At 46.6% G+C, this 14707-nt stretch overlaps 2 protein-coding genes across 2 annotated transcripts in view; one reads left to right on the top strand and one right to left on the bottom strand.

Moving 5' to 3' along the window:
* The window catches only part of Whamm (WASP homolog associated with actin, golgi membranes and microtubules), a 34056-nt gene extending 32874 nt beyond the window's left edge, over positions 1–1182 (bottom strand). Inside the window, exon 1 of the mRNA XM_021168583.2 lies at positions 506–1182. Coding sequence (XP_021024242.1) covers positions 506–1093 — 588 coding nt within the window. The 5' untranslated portion in view covers positions 1094–1182. The remainder of the gene's footprint in view (positions 1–505) is intronic.
* Positions 1183–5449: 4267 nt separating this feature from the next.
* Positions 5450–14707, top strand: part of Fsd2 (fibronectin type III and SPRY domain containing 2) — a 36202-nt gene continuing 26944 nt past the window's right edge. The window contains exons 1-3 of the mRNA XM_021168942.2: positions 5450–5590; positions 12051–12632; positions 12997–13092. Coding sequence (XP_021024601.1) covers positions 12093–12632; positions 12997–13092 — 636 coding nt within the window. The 5' untranslated portion in view covers positions 5450–5590; positions 12051–12092. The remainder of the gene's footprint in view (positions 5591–12050; positions 12633–12996; positions 13093–14707) is intronic.

Below are 14707 nucleotides of genomic sequence, written 5' to 3'. Positions count from 1 at the left end.
TTGCTTCCATTTAGCTTATGTTTTGATTCCTACGGGCATGCCTTGTTTTCAGTTTTACTTTCATATTTCTGGCCTTTCCCATTACAACATCCTGCTCTGCCCAGAACAGGGAAAAGGTGAAGCGCAGAGCCTGGCTCAGAACTGCAAGTAAACTTTTACCTAACCCCAGGACTGGAGAGGTTGAAGCAGAGGGCTGTCCTGAGTTCAAAGCCAGCCTGGACGACAGATTGAGACCCTGTTTCAAAAACAAAAACAGACAAGCCAAAAAACAAACAAACCAACCAAGAGAGCCAGGCGGCGCGGAGACTCACTCTGATAATCCTAGCAGGAAAAATAAAATTAAAAAAAATAATAATAATAATAAAACCACCACCACCACCACCGTGTTTCAACTTCAAGGTCCCCACTCTCTCCCAGCATAGGTGCAGGTGCACCAGCGACGCCCGGTGCGCATCACGAGTGTCCCGCGGACCCGCCCTCGGCCCGGGGCCTCGGGGCCTCGTACCTGGTGCAGCCGGGTGGCCGTTTGGCCCAGGCGCGCGCGCAGCGTCCTCTCGCGAAACTCGCTCAGGCCCTCGCAGTCTGCGGAGTCACCCGGGGCCGGGAAGAGCACGTCGCGCACAGTGGCGCCGCCGCATCCTTCGGCCGCCAGGCCCAGGTAGTGCTCCAGCTGTCGGCACAGCTCCTGCAGCGCCGAGTCGCCAGGATCCGCAGGCGCCGGCCACAGGAGCGGCCACAGGAGCGCCCACAGCCCGCGTCCCAGGCCCCAGCCCGCGCCGCTCACCGCGTCCAGCTCCGGCGGCAGCGGCGGGAAGCAGGGCTCCAGGGCCGGCCACAGCGCCGCCAGCTGCCGGTGCGCGCCGCGGAATCCGGCGGGCGACAACACCCCGGCCCAGCTGCATCCCCCGTCGCCGGCCTCCCGCCGCTCGCGCCGCCGCCGCTGCGCCGTGCGGTCGTGACAGGTGACGGCGAACTGGCCCTTCGCGGCGTTCCAGGCCACCAGGAAACGCAGCTGATGGCGCTCGGGCTCCGAGAAGAGGTCCTCACGCAGCGGCACCCAGCCCTCCAGGCTGTCGGGCTGCTCGCTGTCCATGGCAGCCGCACACCCTTAGACTGCGACAGGCCACGACATTTTCCGGGAGCCGCTACTGTCAGTCAGAGGCGCAGAAGCTCCCGCCCCCTCATTCTGATAGGCTGTGTGAGGGAGGCTGTCTGGGGTTGGTTAAGTGAGAGCCAATGGAAAGTCTTTTCGGGGAGGCGGGACAAAGTCTCCCTTTTACAACACCGGCGAACCTTCGAACTCTCTAAGTGAACCAGGCTACCCTTGAACTCTTAAGAGACCACCCTGCTTCTGTCTCCTGAGTGCTGGCATTAAAGGCATACAGCCGCCATGTCCGGCAAAGATTTTATTTTTAAACCCATCAAACCTTAGTACAGATGCCAGAAGAGGGCGTCATATCCCCTAGCACTGAATACTCTTTGGGGCTGTTAACAGTTTAATGCACTCTCTAAAAGTAGTAATTCTTAGCTGCTGAGCCATCTCTCCAGCTCCTATCTTAGTTCTCAACATTAAAATGAAAATTTCCCTCAACAGGATCCTATTAAGTATGTGGCTCCTGAAACAAACATATTGGCAAGATCAAACTTCTATTTGAACTCAATATTTACTTACTGAGGGCTCTGGGGTGTCAAAAACTAGATCCAGACACATTTATTTTTGCCAATATAGTAAACTTACTATCTCCTGTGTTGTTGGTATATTGAGATGGGGGAGAGGGGGAATGCCTAAATATTTCTGCTTTCCAAGCCAGTCTATGTCAAGCATCATCCTGACAGCAAGGATTTGAGACCTAGAGAGGGAACTTGTCTACAATATATGTGCACCAAGGCTAAGCAGGATGGCCTCACTACTGAAAGCATGCCGCCGGAGTATTATAACAAGCCAATAGAAAGTGCTGTTGCTAAAAAGCATTTCCTCACATGGGCCCTAAAATGCTAGTTCTAAACCTGCAGCCATCTTAGATTAGACAACAACAGACAGCCATAAAAACCTTTATGATCTAAGACAAGGTGAGCCTTGAAGAAGAGGTCACACCTGTCTTCAGAAGAAGTGATTATCTATGCTAAAACGCTGTGCCCTCCAGAGCAAGTAACTATTCCTGGAGATGACAAGACCTGTTGGGAAGGACCTTGAGATGAAGGCCAACTAAACCACACCTTGGTAAAGACTGCCTGCATATATATATATATATATATATATATATATATATATATCCCTTTTAAATGCAATTTATTCCTAGGGAGGGTCTTTATCCATTCAGGCTCCATTGGAGCCTTTAGGCTCCGATGCCAAGCTTTGTCCTTCCTTCAGATTAAAACTGAAATCTTAAACCGGGCGTGGTGGCGCACGCCTTTAATCCCAGCACTCNGGAGGCAGAGGCAGGCGGATTTCTGAGTTCGAGGCCAGCCTGGTCTACAAAGTGAGTGCCAGGACAGCCAGGGCTACACAGAGAAACCCTGTCTCGAAAAACCAAAAAATAAAAAAATTAAAAAAAATAAAACTGAAATCTTTGTCCTTGTATTTGATCTGTTGGCCTTCACCACACCATCAGCCATCCTAGGCCTTCAGTTTGCTAACCACAGAAGCCTCCATAATCTTATGAGCTAATTCTTCAAAATAAATCTCTCCATTGTGCAAGCATCCTGTTAGTTTATTCCATCTAAAGAACCTTGATGTTAATACAGTGTGTGTGCTTGTGTGTGTGTGTACCCAATTGCATGTGCACATGCATGTAGGAAGACATACATGTAGGATGGAATGATATTCTATGTTTTTTCCATGTATAAATATATCATGGGCATAGCCACGTTAAAGAAATGTAGTCATGAGACCTACTAGGTCATAAAGATATGATAAAGAGCCGGGTGTAGTGGTGCACGCCTTTAATCCCAGCACTCTGGAGGCAGAGGCAGGTGGATTTCTGAGTTCGAGGCTAGCCTGATCTACAAAGTGAGTTCCAGGACAGCCAGGGCTATACAGAGAAACCCTGTCTTGAAAAACAGAAAACAAAAACAAAAACAAAATATGATAAAGACATGCTTAGCATGGACTCCTGATTTCAGTCTCCCAAAACAATAGACATCTACATCATTGTTTTTAATATTTGCAAATATTGAGTTGACTATATCACAATTACCTAATGAATCGCACTTTGATAAAAAATAGACTAATTTTTAGTTTCTGCCCATCTAAACAATACTATATGGGGCTGAAGGTAGATAAGTGGTATAACATGCTAAATATACTTCAGGCCTTAGGTGGGTCCCTCCCCAACCCTCCCCATACTCCATCTCTGCCCCACACCAAAAACCAAAACCACAACAGAACAAAGTGGTGAGCATCTTGTACATCCTTCTTTATGTGTGTGGGTTGTTGTTGTTGTTGTTTTTGTTTTTACTTTTTGTTTTGTTTGAAATGGAGTCTTTCTATATAGCCCTATCTGGCCTTGAACTCCAGTGGTCATCCTGCCTCTGTCTCCCAAGTGTCCAGATTACAAGAGAGTCCAGATAATTTTTTTCATTTTCTTTCTAATATTTTTGGATATACTGAAGTGATAATATTTTAAAACAGCCCGAAAGTAAAAAACAAAATCCCCAGATCAAATGACCACATACAGACTTTCAAAGAAACCATTTTTTCCCGAGTCCCAAACTCTATACATGACTCAGCAAACTTGTATGTCAAGATGGCTTCTGAACACATGGGGCTTCATGCAGCATTTTGCCTGCTGGCTACCAATTGCATGCTTATGCATATGATAGATTGGGACCTAAATACAGCTTTGCATCATCTTTCTCAAGATGTAGTTATTTATTATAGGAATACACTGTAACTGTCTTCAGACTCACCAGAAGAGGGCATCAGATACCATTACAGACGATTGTAAGTCACCATGTGGTTGCTGGGATTTGAACTCAGGACCTCTGGAAGAACAGTCAGCTCTTAACAGCTGAGCCATCTCTCCAGCCCACATCTTCCATGTCACAAGAATCCTTTTGCCTGCATCCTGTCCTTTTTCATCACCTAATACTACTCAAAGGAGATTGTTTAGAACCTGATTCACACTTCTTGGGCCTCTCAAATGATTGGGAGAGATTTTTAAGACCTGAGGCTTGGGGGGTGGGGGGTCCCTTCTGGGATAGAGGCTATAGGACAGTTTGTCCAGAGGAAGTTGTCAGGTTGGAGAGAGTAGGCCATGCCTCCTCCACACTATGCCCCTTCTACTTCATGGCCCCTCTACCCCATGCTCCCTTCCAGCCCATGGCCCCTCTATTCCACGCCACCACTACCCCGTGCCCAGTGATGGGTCTTCAAAGGAACCCTTAAGAGAGCTAGCTCTGTTTGTTGCTGTTGGAGTGATAGCTTTAGAGAGGATGGGCTGTTGTTGTGGAGGTGGGAAGACTCATTGAGGTCACTTGCATCTTAGAGTTTGCCAGGAGCAAAGATGATGCCTACAGAAGAAAGAGACCTCGAGGAGTGTCCTAGTTCACCTTCCAAAACAAGCTCCCTTCACAGAGGAAAAGAACTCACAAGATCACAATTGGTGATGGAAGGGCAGACAATTTTGGGGAGGAATAAAACAGACTTGGGGGTGCGGGGGTGGGTGGGGAGGGATCTGTCTGTCAGGTTGTGGGAACTTCGGGAGAGGGCCTTCATAATGGGTTTCTCTAGACATGAGAGACTCAGATCTGAGAATGATATAGGCCCCACAGCCCAGTGACAGCCACTGAAACAACCAGCTAATCACCTTCTCCACCACTCTTACAGCCAGCCCACTGCTCCGAGGAGTGTGTGGAGGGAAGCCCTACCTTGCTCCTCCTCCTGAGACAGGCATCCTGCTAAAGAGGACCACACTAGAGAGGAGAGATACAGAGATGCCCAGAAAACCTTTGAATCAATCTACAGAACTGGATGCTCAATTGCTGACACCGAGGGACCTAAAACTGTGCCACCTATGAAGGAACAGAAATCACAGGCTCTGGGGAATCTTCATTCAGAGAGAGGGGAGCAGGTCCCACACTGCAAAGGATGATGGGAGAGGAAACACATATCCTTTGCATTGCCTCCAGAGCTGTTTGCTCAAAACACTTTGAGAAAACTGAGGGGGAAGACACACAGCCCAGGACTGTCAGCGTCTCCATTCTGGCCTGGCCATGACAGCACCAGCCCTTTCTGTTCGCCCAGCCACCTGAGTCTCCGGATCTCAGCCCCCTCTGTAAATGAAGTACAGAGCACAGCATGTGACCTCCCCTGGTGACACTTGAGTGGTAAGAAGTGGCAAGGCCGCTGTGGCAGGCCTATATTTGGACTGTCACTCATAGCAGGCCTGTTGCTATTTGTGGTGGATGCTAGCTCATGTTACCATCCCGCTTTGGCACCCCACTTCCCAGGGTGGACTAGGCAGGGCCAGCTTGCAGAGCACTCAGAGGTCACCCGGAAGGGGAGCTGGCCAGACAGAAATCCAACTTTCCAGCAGAAACCTAGGACGTTGGAGTTAAAAGACGCATTTATGGGCCTTTAAAAAAGCAGGCAAGTTTTGGGATAATTGTGTTATGGTAATGCAAATTGTATTATCTCACTGTAATTACACAGCCACTATGTTAATGGACCACCTAATTTTCCTTTAGCTGGATGGGGATAGCATGGGACAGTACAAATGTAAATTACACTTGATTGGGTCAATGTTTTCTAGCTTGCTTGAACTTGCAAGAATTCATCTTGCCTGAAGATGGTACCAGGCATGAAAAGTCCCCTAAAGCTGTCAGAGGCCGCCAGTTCTTGACCTGTGCCTTTCCGGTGTTTTTAGCACAGGGCCTGTTTGCTAGAACGGGTGGCGCTCGAGCCACAGCTGTTATCTGCCTATGGCATTGTGTTGATAAGTAAATACTCTTACAGTTTAATCTGCCAATGCATTCTGAAGACTCTTGATTTCTACACTGTGATTCAAACACTGACACATTGGTGTTCTCTTGCCGATTTCTGTGTGTGCTACAGGCAGCCTCCTCTTAAAGCCTTGGGGTCTGCGCTGTGCCTGGGAAACTGGTCAGAACCATTTTACCATACTATACAGCTAACGTTGAAAGGGAAAATTTCTTTAGCTGTACTTCAGGCATCTCTAGGTGTTACATAGATGAACATTTATAGTTATAGGCAAAACAAAATGATGTCTTTGCCACCATAGTCACACCTCTAGGAAATTATTTTCAGCAGACTCTCAGATGTGCCAAGGGTCCCTGGAAGGAGAAAAAAAAAAAAGACTTTTCCAATTGAATCATAAAGACACATCTTCTACATAGGACTCAGGCAAATATCTTCCTTTTTTATTTATTTTCAATTCTGTTATATGGTTGTGCGTGCATGAAGATATATGTTTGTGATTATAGGTCTGCATGGAGGCCAGAGGTGTCAGAGCCTGAGCCTGGGCAAGCTGGAATTCCAGGCTGTGAGGGCAGCCCAGTGTGTGTGCTAGGAATCAAACTGGATCCTTAGCAAGAGCAGTAGGCAGGAGTAACAGCTGAACCAGCACTGCAGGTACAGAGAGGGGCAGCCTCCTAATGTCTGCAGGATGGGCTGTGGTTCATTACTCTGCTAAACCTTCATTTTGCACTTTATAAAATGCAGTTTGTCAGCAGTGTTCCCCGACCCCATTCTGATCCCACTAAGAAACTGAAGGAAAGCTAAAGAGTGGGAGCTGGGGCCTGTGCTCCAGGAGCTGGGCTTTGCTGCTGCTGAGCACTCAGACCAGATGGCCCTCAGAGAGAGCAGATGCTGGCAGGGAAGGCTGGGCTCCTATTAGCGTGTGTTAAAGGATTGTCAGTCTTCTTGCTGGTATGTTCCCCATGGCTCAGGTTGGTTCTTTGAGCTTCAGCTTCTGTCTGTCTCTCTGTCTCTCTCTGTGTCTCTGTCTCTCTCTCTCACACACACACACACAGACAGACAGAGAGAGAGAGAGAGAGAGAGAGAGAGAGAGAGAGAGAGAGAGAGGTGCACGTTCTCTTTATTTTTAGAGAGCCTATCCTCCATGCATAGGAAGCCTGAGGATCTCAGCTCTCACTGGACTGGTACTGGCTGTCACCACAGAGAAATCTTTGACAAATTGATTATAAAGAAGCCCCTTGTTCCCCCACACAAAAGAAAAAGAAAGGAAGAAAGAAAGGAAGAAAGAAAGAAAGACAGACAGACAGACAGACAGACAGACAGACAGAAAGAAGAAAAAGCCCTCATTTTTGACATATTAAAATCTAGAAATCGAGCTAGGGGGCTCTTCAACCCTACAACACCACATCTCCATCTCGGCCACTGGGTTGGTTGTGCGTGGGGAACGGTGATCTTCTCAGGCAGTGGCTGCAGCTGAGTGTGAGGGGGCTCGGTCCTCAGCCTTGGTTCCTCCTCCATCCCCAGCTGCTCTCCTGGGCCCAGCGTTCCCAGAGCAGCCAATTCCACACTGCTATGGCCGCTGTGGCCTTTCACTCCCCATCTCTGGTCTTCACTCTTCGCAGGCAGCCAGGTAGGAGGCTTCTAAACTGGCCCAGGCAGAAGATGCTGGTCCAAGTAACCATAACACCGGTAACAACAAGAACAGGAGCAAAAGCACTGGATGTTTACTGACCGCTTAATTTGGGCCATGTAATATATAGAACATCTCATCACATAAAATGCCAACCTTATTAGGCAGATGCTAATTAATAAGACTGTTTTATTGTCATGAAAGAGAGGTCTAGAGAGGTGGTTGAGCAATGTCACCCTGTTAAGGTGTCTCAGAGTCAGAATGTAAACCCAAGACTATGTGAATCCAGAGGGCAGTGGCCTTGGGGAGGGGAGGGGTGTGTGTGTGTGTGTTTGTGTTTGTGTGTGTGTGTGTCTGTGTTAGAATATCTATAGATTCTATGCCCAGAGCCATTGTTCATAGTAACTTGCTACTCCCAACACTGGATGTTAACCAATGAGTTCATCTCTGGTTTGGGGTCTGGAGAGGACAAATGTCCCACTATTAATGAAAGGGTAGAATGGCTGGTCTTCATGAAGGATGTATGAAGGCTGAGGAGGAGAGGTGAGTGGCTAAGGAGCAGCGGTGAAAGAAGTGGTAAGCTGTGAGCAGGAAGAACCTAAGTGAGATTTAACTAGGAGACCTGGAGGGGGATTGGTCAAAGGAGCATAGAAGTTCACTAGCAAAGGGGTGTGTGTGTCATCACTGTGAGAGTGAAAAGTTAGGGAGTGAGGATTGTGCCAGGGATCCACAAGAGCTGAACTTGGCCAGTGACAGGAGACTTCAGAATTCAAGATGGCGGACTATGCTTCTGAGGGTCTGTTCCCAGCAGAGCCATGGGGCCCACAGCCAGAAGTCTGGAGAACAGACAGCTTCAAGGAATATTCCTGCCTGCAGAGCAGGTGTGATAGTGGAGCCTCAAGGAGAAACTGTGATTTTAGTCTATGGGACCAGAGGCTGGGTGTAAGGAGAGAAAGAGGAAAGATAGGAGGTAGCAAGGCTGAGAAGTCATGTCCCAGTCCCAGACGGGGTGATAATCCCTTATCTAACGGTCTGGGGTATCCACAAGAGCAGGGCCCATGTCTCACTCCCCTGTCACCTAGCACCTGGTGGTGTCCTGTTCTCTGGAGTCCACACTTTGTCATCCCCAGGAACAGTCAATGCTCAGACAAATGAGTGGAAGGGTATAGCCCAGACACACAGTGAGATCAGCAGGGCTGGCAAAGAGCCCCAGGTTTCCTGCAGAAGATAACTCTGAGAATTCAGACACCCTGATCATTTCATATTGCCCAAAGCCAGGAATGCCAGAACTTCTGAGCCTCTGGATGACCTCGGGTCCTGCCCCATTCTGGAAGCTGAGGCAGCAGCAGCCGGGGGGCCCAGGTCGGGGTGAAGATAGGATAATGCTAAATGAAGCCCAGGCTTGCTGCTGCCGCCCCCGCCGCCCCCACCCCCACCCCTCACCCCCCCCCCCCCCCCGCCGCTGCTGCTGCTGCTGCTGTTGCTGCTGCTGCTGCTGCTGCCACCTCTGAGATATGGCCCCTGGGGAAGCTGTGAGCTCATCCCCTCAGGTGTCATTTCCAGACTACAGACCCTCTACTTCGTTCTCTCCCCTTGCCCCCCATGATCTCGAATGAGAGCTTAGAACAGGTATTAGCAGTAAGGTCTTCTTTCCATGTAGTGGGCATTCAGACATTCAGGATTGAGAAAACAGAACTCACGGCCTCTTAGAAAAGATTGAGATGTTCTCTTGAGAATCACCCACAAGTAAGAAATGAACTGATTCAGGCAGTTCACGATGAGAGGGACCATAGCTGAATTTCCATAACTAGGAGGTAATTTGGGCCTTGGAAACCACTGAAAAATAGATTTACACATAAGCAATGTGTAAGCAACCTGCGGTCGCTGTAGATCCTTCAAAAATGTGTTATGTAAAAGCATATTCTAGGTTAGAAATGTCATTTGTTGGTCATCTATGTATTTCTCTACAAAAAATAAGCATGTAGGACTTGGAGGTGGGGAAAGGACAGAGGCGGGAAGCTACTTTAAATTTTTTCTTTTTCTTTTTTAAAGATTTATCTATCTATTTATTTATTTATTTATTTATTTATTTATTTAATGTATATGGGTACACTGTAGCTGTGCTGATGGTTGTGAGCCATCATGTGGTTGCTGAGAATGAAGGTTGCTCTCTCTGGTTTGCCCCACTCGCTCTGGCCTAAAGATCTATTTATTATTATATCTAAGTACACTGTAGCTGTCTTCAGACTCACCAGAAGAGGGCATCAGATCTCATTACAGATGGTTGTGAGCCACCATGTGGTTGCTGGGATTTGAACTAAGGACCTTCAGAAGAGCAGTCAGTGTTCTTAACCACTGAGCTATCTCACCAGACCCTTAAATTTTTTCTTATAATCATAAGTCTCTCAATAGTAAGCTCCCTTCTCTACCAAATGGAGATACCAATAAAACTTTTAGGTGAATAAAGACAAAACAGCATGTGGACAGTACAATTTTTGGTAAATAATTTAAAAGTAAAACAGAAATGCATGTGTAGGGTATGTGTATATGTGTGTGTATGTGTGTATGTGTATATATGTGTGCATATGTATATGTGTATGTGTATGTGTGTGTTTGTATGAGTAAGTGTGTGTATGTGTATTATGTGTGTAAGTGTATATGTATGTATGTGTATATATGTGTGTATGTGTGTATATGTGTGTGTGTATATGAGTAAGAGTATGTGTATGTATATGTGTTGTGTGTATGTATATGTGTGTATGTGTATATGTGTTTATGTGTATGTATGTGTATATGTGCGTGTTTATATGAGTAAGTGTATGTGTGTATGTGTATATATGTGTGTATGTGTGTGTTTATATGAGTAAGTATATGTGTGTATATGTATATATGTGTGTATGTTTATATGTGTGTATGTGTGTATGTATGTGTGTGTATGTGTGTGTTTATGTTTATATGTCTGTATGTGGGTATGTATGTGCATGTGTGTGTGTGTATGTTTATATGAGTAAGCATACGTGTGTGCATGTGAACCCAGATGTTGATGTCAGGTTCCTTCATTAATCACTCTCCCCGTATCTTTTGAGACAGAGACTGTCACTGAACCCAGAGCTCATTGATTGGGTTAGGCTAGCCAGCCGATCGATAAACTCCAGGAGTCTGCCTGTCTCTGTCCCTTCCTCACCTCCCAGGGTTGAGTATAGGCACATGGAGCTGCACCTGCTTTCACATGATCTGAACTCAAGTCCCTGGGCTTGTGTGGCAGCCACGTTACTGACCGGGCCACCTCTCCAGCCCTAAAATGCATTTTTTAATGAAGTGGACAGGACTTAGTTTATTTAAAAACAAAAGGCTCAACCCAGGTTTGAAAATCAGACCATCTAGAACACAGCAGGAATGAGAGAGTTTGTATTTAGTTTTTCAGTTTGTCCGTGCAAACAGAGTGACTATGCTCGCCCTTGTAGGTAGAAGGGAATGGAGGCAGTTTATAACAATGTCATTCCTTTCTTTTATCTCCTGAAATGTACGCCAAAATTATATAATGACCTATCATGAACATTCATTTAAAATAATATATCAGCTGACAACTTGATTAGATCCTCTTGCAATTTTGTTGGAAGCAAAGAGCTGGAAAGCACTTACCTTGAAATTTTTTTTTCCTCCCCATTCATTAATGTCACTCACTCTTGGCATTGCTGTCAATCCTCCAGACTGTCCTTTCATCTAGCCCCCTGGAGGCTTTATTAAATTCCCAAGCAATGAAATCTTACTGTGCAATGTAATATCCAGAATGAACAGGAAGTATCATTTTTGCTTTCATGATAAGAGAAAGGGCTATTGAGAAAAGAGAACCTCAGAGGCTGGCTTGTTTCCAGGCAAAGCAGCTCTGAGAAAGGATAAATACAAATCGGAGTATCAAAAAGCTGATAACTCTTCCTAATATCAGTGCCTGAATTCCCCATGGAAAGCCCCGCATACACGTGCCACAGTGTGGAGATCAGCATCATCAATGCTGTCTTTTGAAGGAGCCTGACTATGAACAAAAGAGGGGGAGGATAGCAGGAGGGAAAGAGGTTATTTTTAGGCTGGCATCATTCATACTATTATTTCATAGCAAATTATTCCACAGCTTGGTAGCCTAATATAGTCAATATTTATGATCTTGCATGGTTTATGAGGGCTGTGAATGGGGAAGAGGTTATGGGGTGACCCTAGTTAGGGGAGACGCTCCTAATGCACCTTTCTGCAGCAGTGTCTTCAACTCACCCTGCTCCCCAGACAGCCTTAGGTCACCAGGGTCTCCGTGTGTTTTTGTTGAGCAATTGTGAGTCTGCTCCGGCTGGGACAATTCAGTGACTTTGCCATGATGTGCGTTGTGACCATTAACTTCTTGGATAAGATCTGAACCTATGTCATTCCATGCTCAGCCGCTGCAATTCCCTTGTTGGGAACTGGTGTTCACCTATTCTGTGTCCTACCTAGGACTCAGAACATCCACTGACTGAGAAGGGCTGCCCTGTGTCAATGGAGGAGGAAGCAGAAGAGGAACCTGGGCTGGGCAGGTCGGCAGCCCCCAAAGACTTTCACTTTTATCACATGGACCTGTATGACTCTGAAGATAGACTGCAGCTCTTCCCAGGAGACAGCAGCAGAATCAGGAGGGAAGTAACCCAAGCCGAAGATGACCGTGAATTAGGGGATGAATTTGTGGATGAACACAGACTGGGGACTCTGGGGTATCCATCTTATGGGATGAGGAGGAGGGACCCAGGCAGGGAGCAGAGAGACTGGGGTGAGGCAGCTGAGGCCGAGGACCTGGGCTATGGAGGAGGGCAAGGCCCTCTTGACCAGTGCCAAGACCTCCGGGAAGCCTACAGATACACACATGGCCGTGCCAGCGAGGAGTATGAATGCTATGTCATCCCAGAGGAGGAAGACGAAGAAGAGCCTGCTGATGTCTTCTGCATCACTTGCAAAACTCCAGTAAGAACTGTTGAGAAGGATTTTGATACACACAAGGAACACGAAGTAACCCCAATCAACAAAGCTCTGGAACATGCCAAGGTAACAGATCTCCTTCCATCTTTGTCTGGAGGGTGTATGTATGTCTCAGGGAGGTGGACAGGGAATAAAACCTACAGGCCTCTACAAGGATGGAATGTGACCCCGAAGAGATGGTTCAGCAATTAAGAGCACTGGCTGCTTTGCCAAGGTCTTGGGTTCAATTCCCAGCATCCACGTGGTGACTCACAACTATCTGTAACAGTAGTCCCAGGGTCCCTGATGCCCTCTTCCAGGCTCTGTGGTCACCAGGAACACACGTGGTGTACAGCTAGACATGCAGGCAAACATCAGTACCCATATTTTTTTAATTTAAGAAGGACAGAATAAGCGTCTCATTCATGCTTTGCTCTGCTCACGTCCACAGGATGAAATTCACAAAAATATGTGCAAATTGGAACAGCAGATAATTGAGATGGAAAATTTCGCTAGCCACCTGGAAGAAGTGTTCATTACTGTAGAGGTAAGACCATGTGTGATGGTTTTGCCACATGTAGCTCCCATCTGGGGCCACGTCCTAGTGAGCTACAGAAGCCATTTCTTGGAATGTGCCAGCCTTCCCACTCCCCTCAGCTAGCCAAAGGCCTTCACCACCCCTGGGTAGCCTCTCTTGCCTTCATCCCGTACTATGTCCTCTAGGTGGGAGAGGCTGGTGTGTTGTGTGTGTGTGTGTGTGTCCAGGTCTACTACATAGGATGTTTCAAAGCAACTGTATTATATATGTTCTTGTTGTTGGTTGGTTGGTTAGTTAATTGGTTGGTTTGGGTTTTTTTTCCCCCTTTGGAAACGGTTTCTCTGTGTGTTCCTGGCTGTCCTAGAACTTGCTCTGTAATCCAGACTGATCTCAAATTTGGAGAGCCACCTGCCTCTGCCTTCCATGTGCTGGGGTTAAAGGTGTGTGCCAATACTATCCAGATTTATAAATGTTTATTACGTGAGTAAGTAAACCAGAAGCTATCCAAGCAAAGTACCAATTGCAGGGGGGTTAATTGTTGTTGTTGTTGTTTTGTCCTAACAGTGGTGACTTCATGGTAACACCATCCAGATGGTGAAGTGAGCAGTTTTCTTCTGTCTTTGGAGTTGGTGTGGGGCGGGAGGGTATGCGTGTGTTTGTGTACATATGTGTTTGCAAGTACACATACACATGTATTTGCATGTGAAAGCCAGAGGTCAGTTTGGGTTTCTTCCTCAGCCTCTCTGTGCCACATTTTTTGAGACTGGGTCTATTACTGAAATTGGAGCTCTCAAGCTTTGCTAATCTAGCTGTCCAGAAAGACCTGGAGATCCCCCGGTCTCAGCTGCCCTCAGTGTTGGAACGGCAAACGCTCACTGTGCACCTGGCTTTTTGTGCAGGTGATGGACATCCCAACTCAGGCTTCCATGGCAACCACTTTACCCCTGAGCGGCATCAGCAAGCCTCAGTCCTTGGTGGGCTTTTTGTTTGTTTACTTACTTGGTTTGTCCTTTTCTTTTCCTGCTTTGGGGCTCACTCTGAGACTCCCTTGGGTGCTATCTGATGTGCTGCTGTATAGCCAGACATAGTTGTTGTCTTGTTCTCTAGAGTTTTAACTTGTAGGTGTGTGGAGTAGCTATTACGTGAAAGTGTTTCCGCTTTGAAAATGTTTATTGTGTATATTCATTGTACATGGTATTATGCAATGTAAGGACATCTTCACACATGTATATAGTGTGTGTTCAGCATATTCCTCTAAACCCACTTCCCTCTTTTATCTCCCCTATTCCTCTCCCCTTAGTACTCTCTGTTCCCTAGACAGTTTCGTGACCTATGTACATACATAATTTTATGAACATATGTGAGGTTTAGGAACAGCAAATGAGAGAGAATGTATATTTGTCTTCTGAGACTAACTTAATTCATTAACTACATTATTCCTAGCAGCACTCATCTTCCTACGAACAATTCCACTGTGCATTATTATATACATTTTCCTTACCCATCTCTCTGTTGATCCACTGTGTATTTATACATTTTCCTTACCCATCTCTCCGTTGATCCACTGTGCATCTATACATTTTCCTTACCCATCTCTCCGTTGATCCACTGTGCATCTATACAT

This window comes from Mus caroli, chromosome 7, assembly GCF_900094665.2.
Source record: "Mus caroli chromosome 7, CAROLI_EIJ_v1.1, whole genome shotgun sequence".
Taxonomy (NCBI): Eukaryota; Metazoa; Chordata; class Mammalia; order Rodentia; family Muridae; genus Mus; species Mus caroli.
This window is presented reverse-complemented; position numbering and strand designations above follow the sequence as displayed.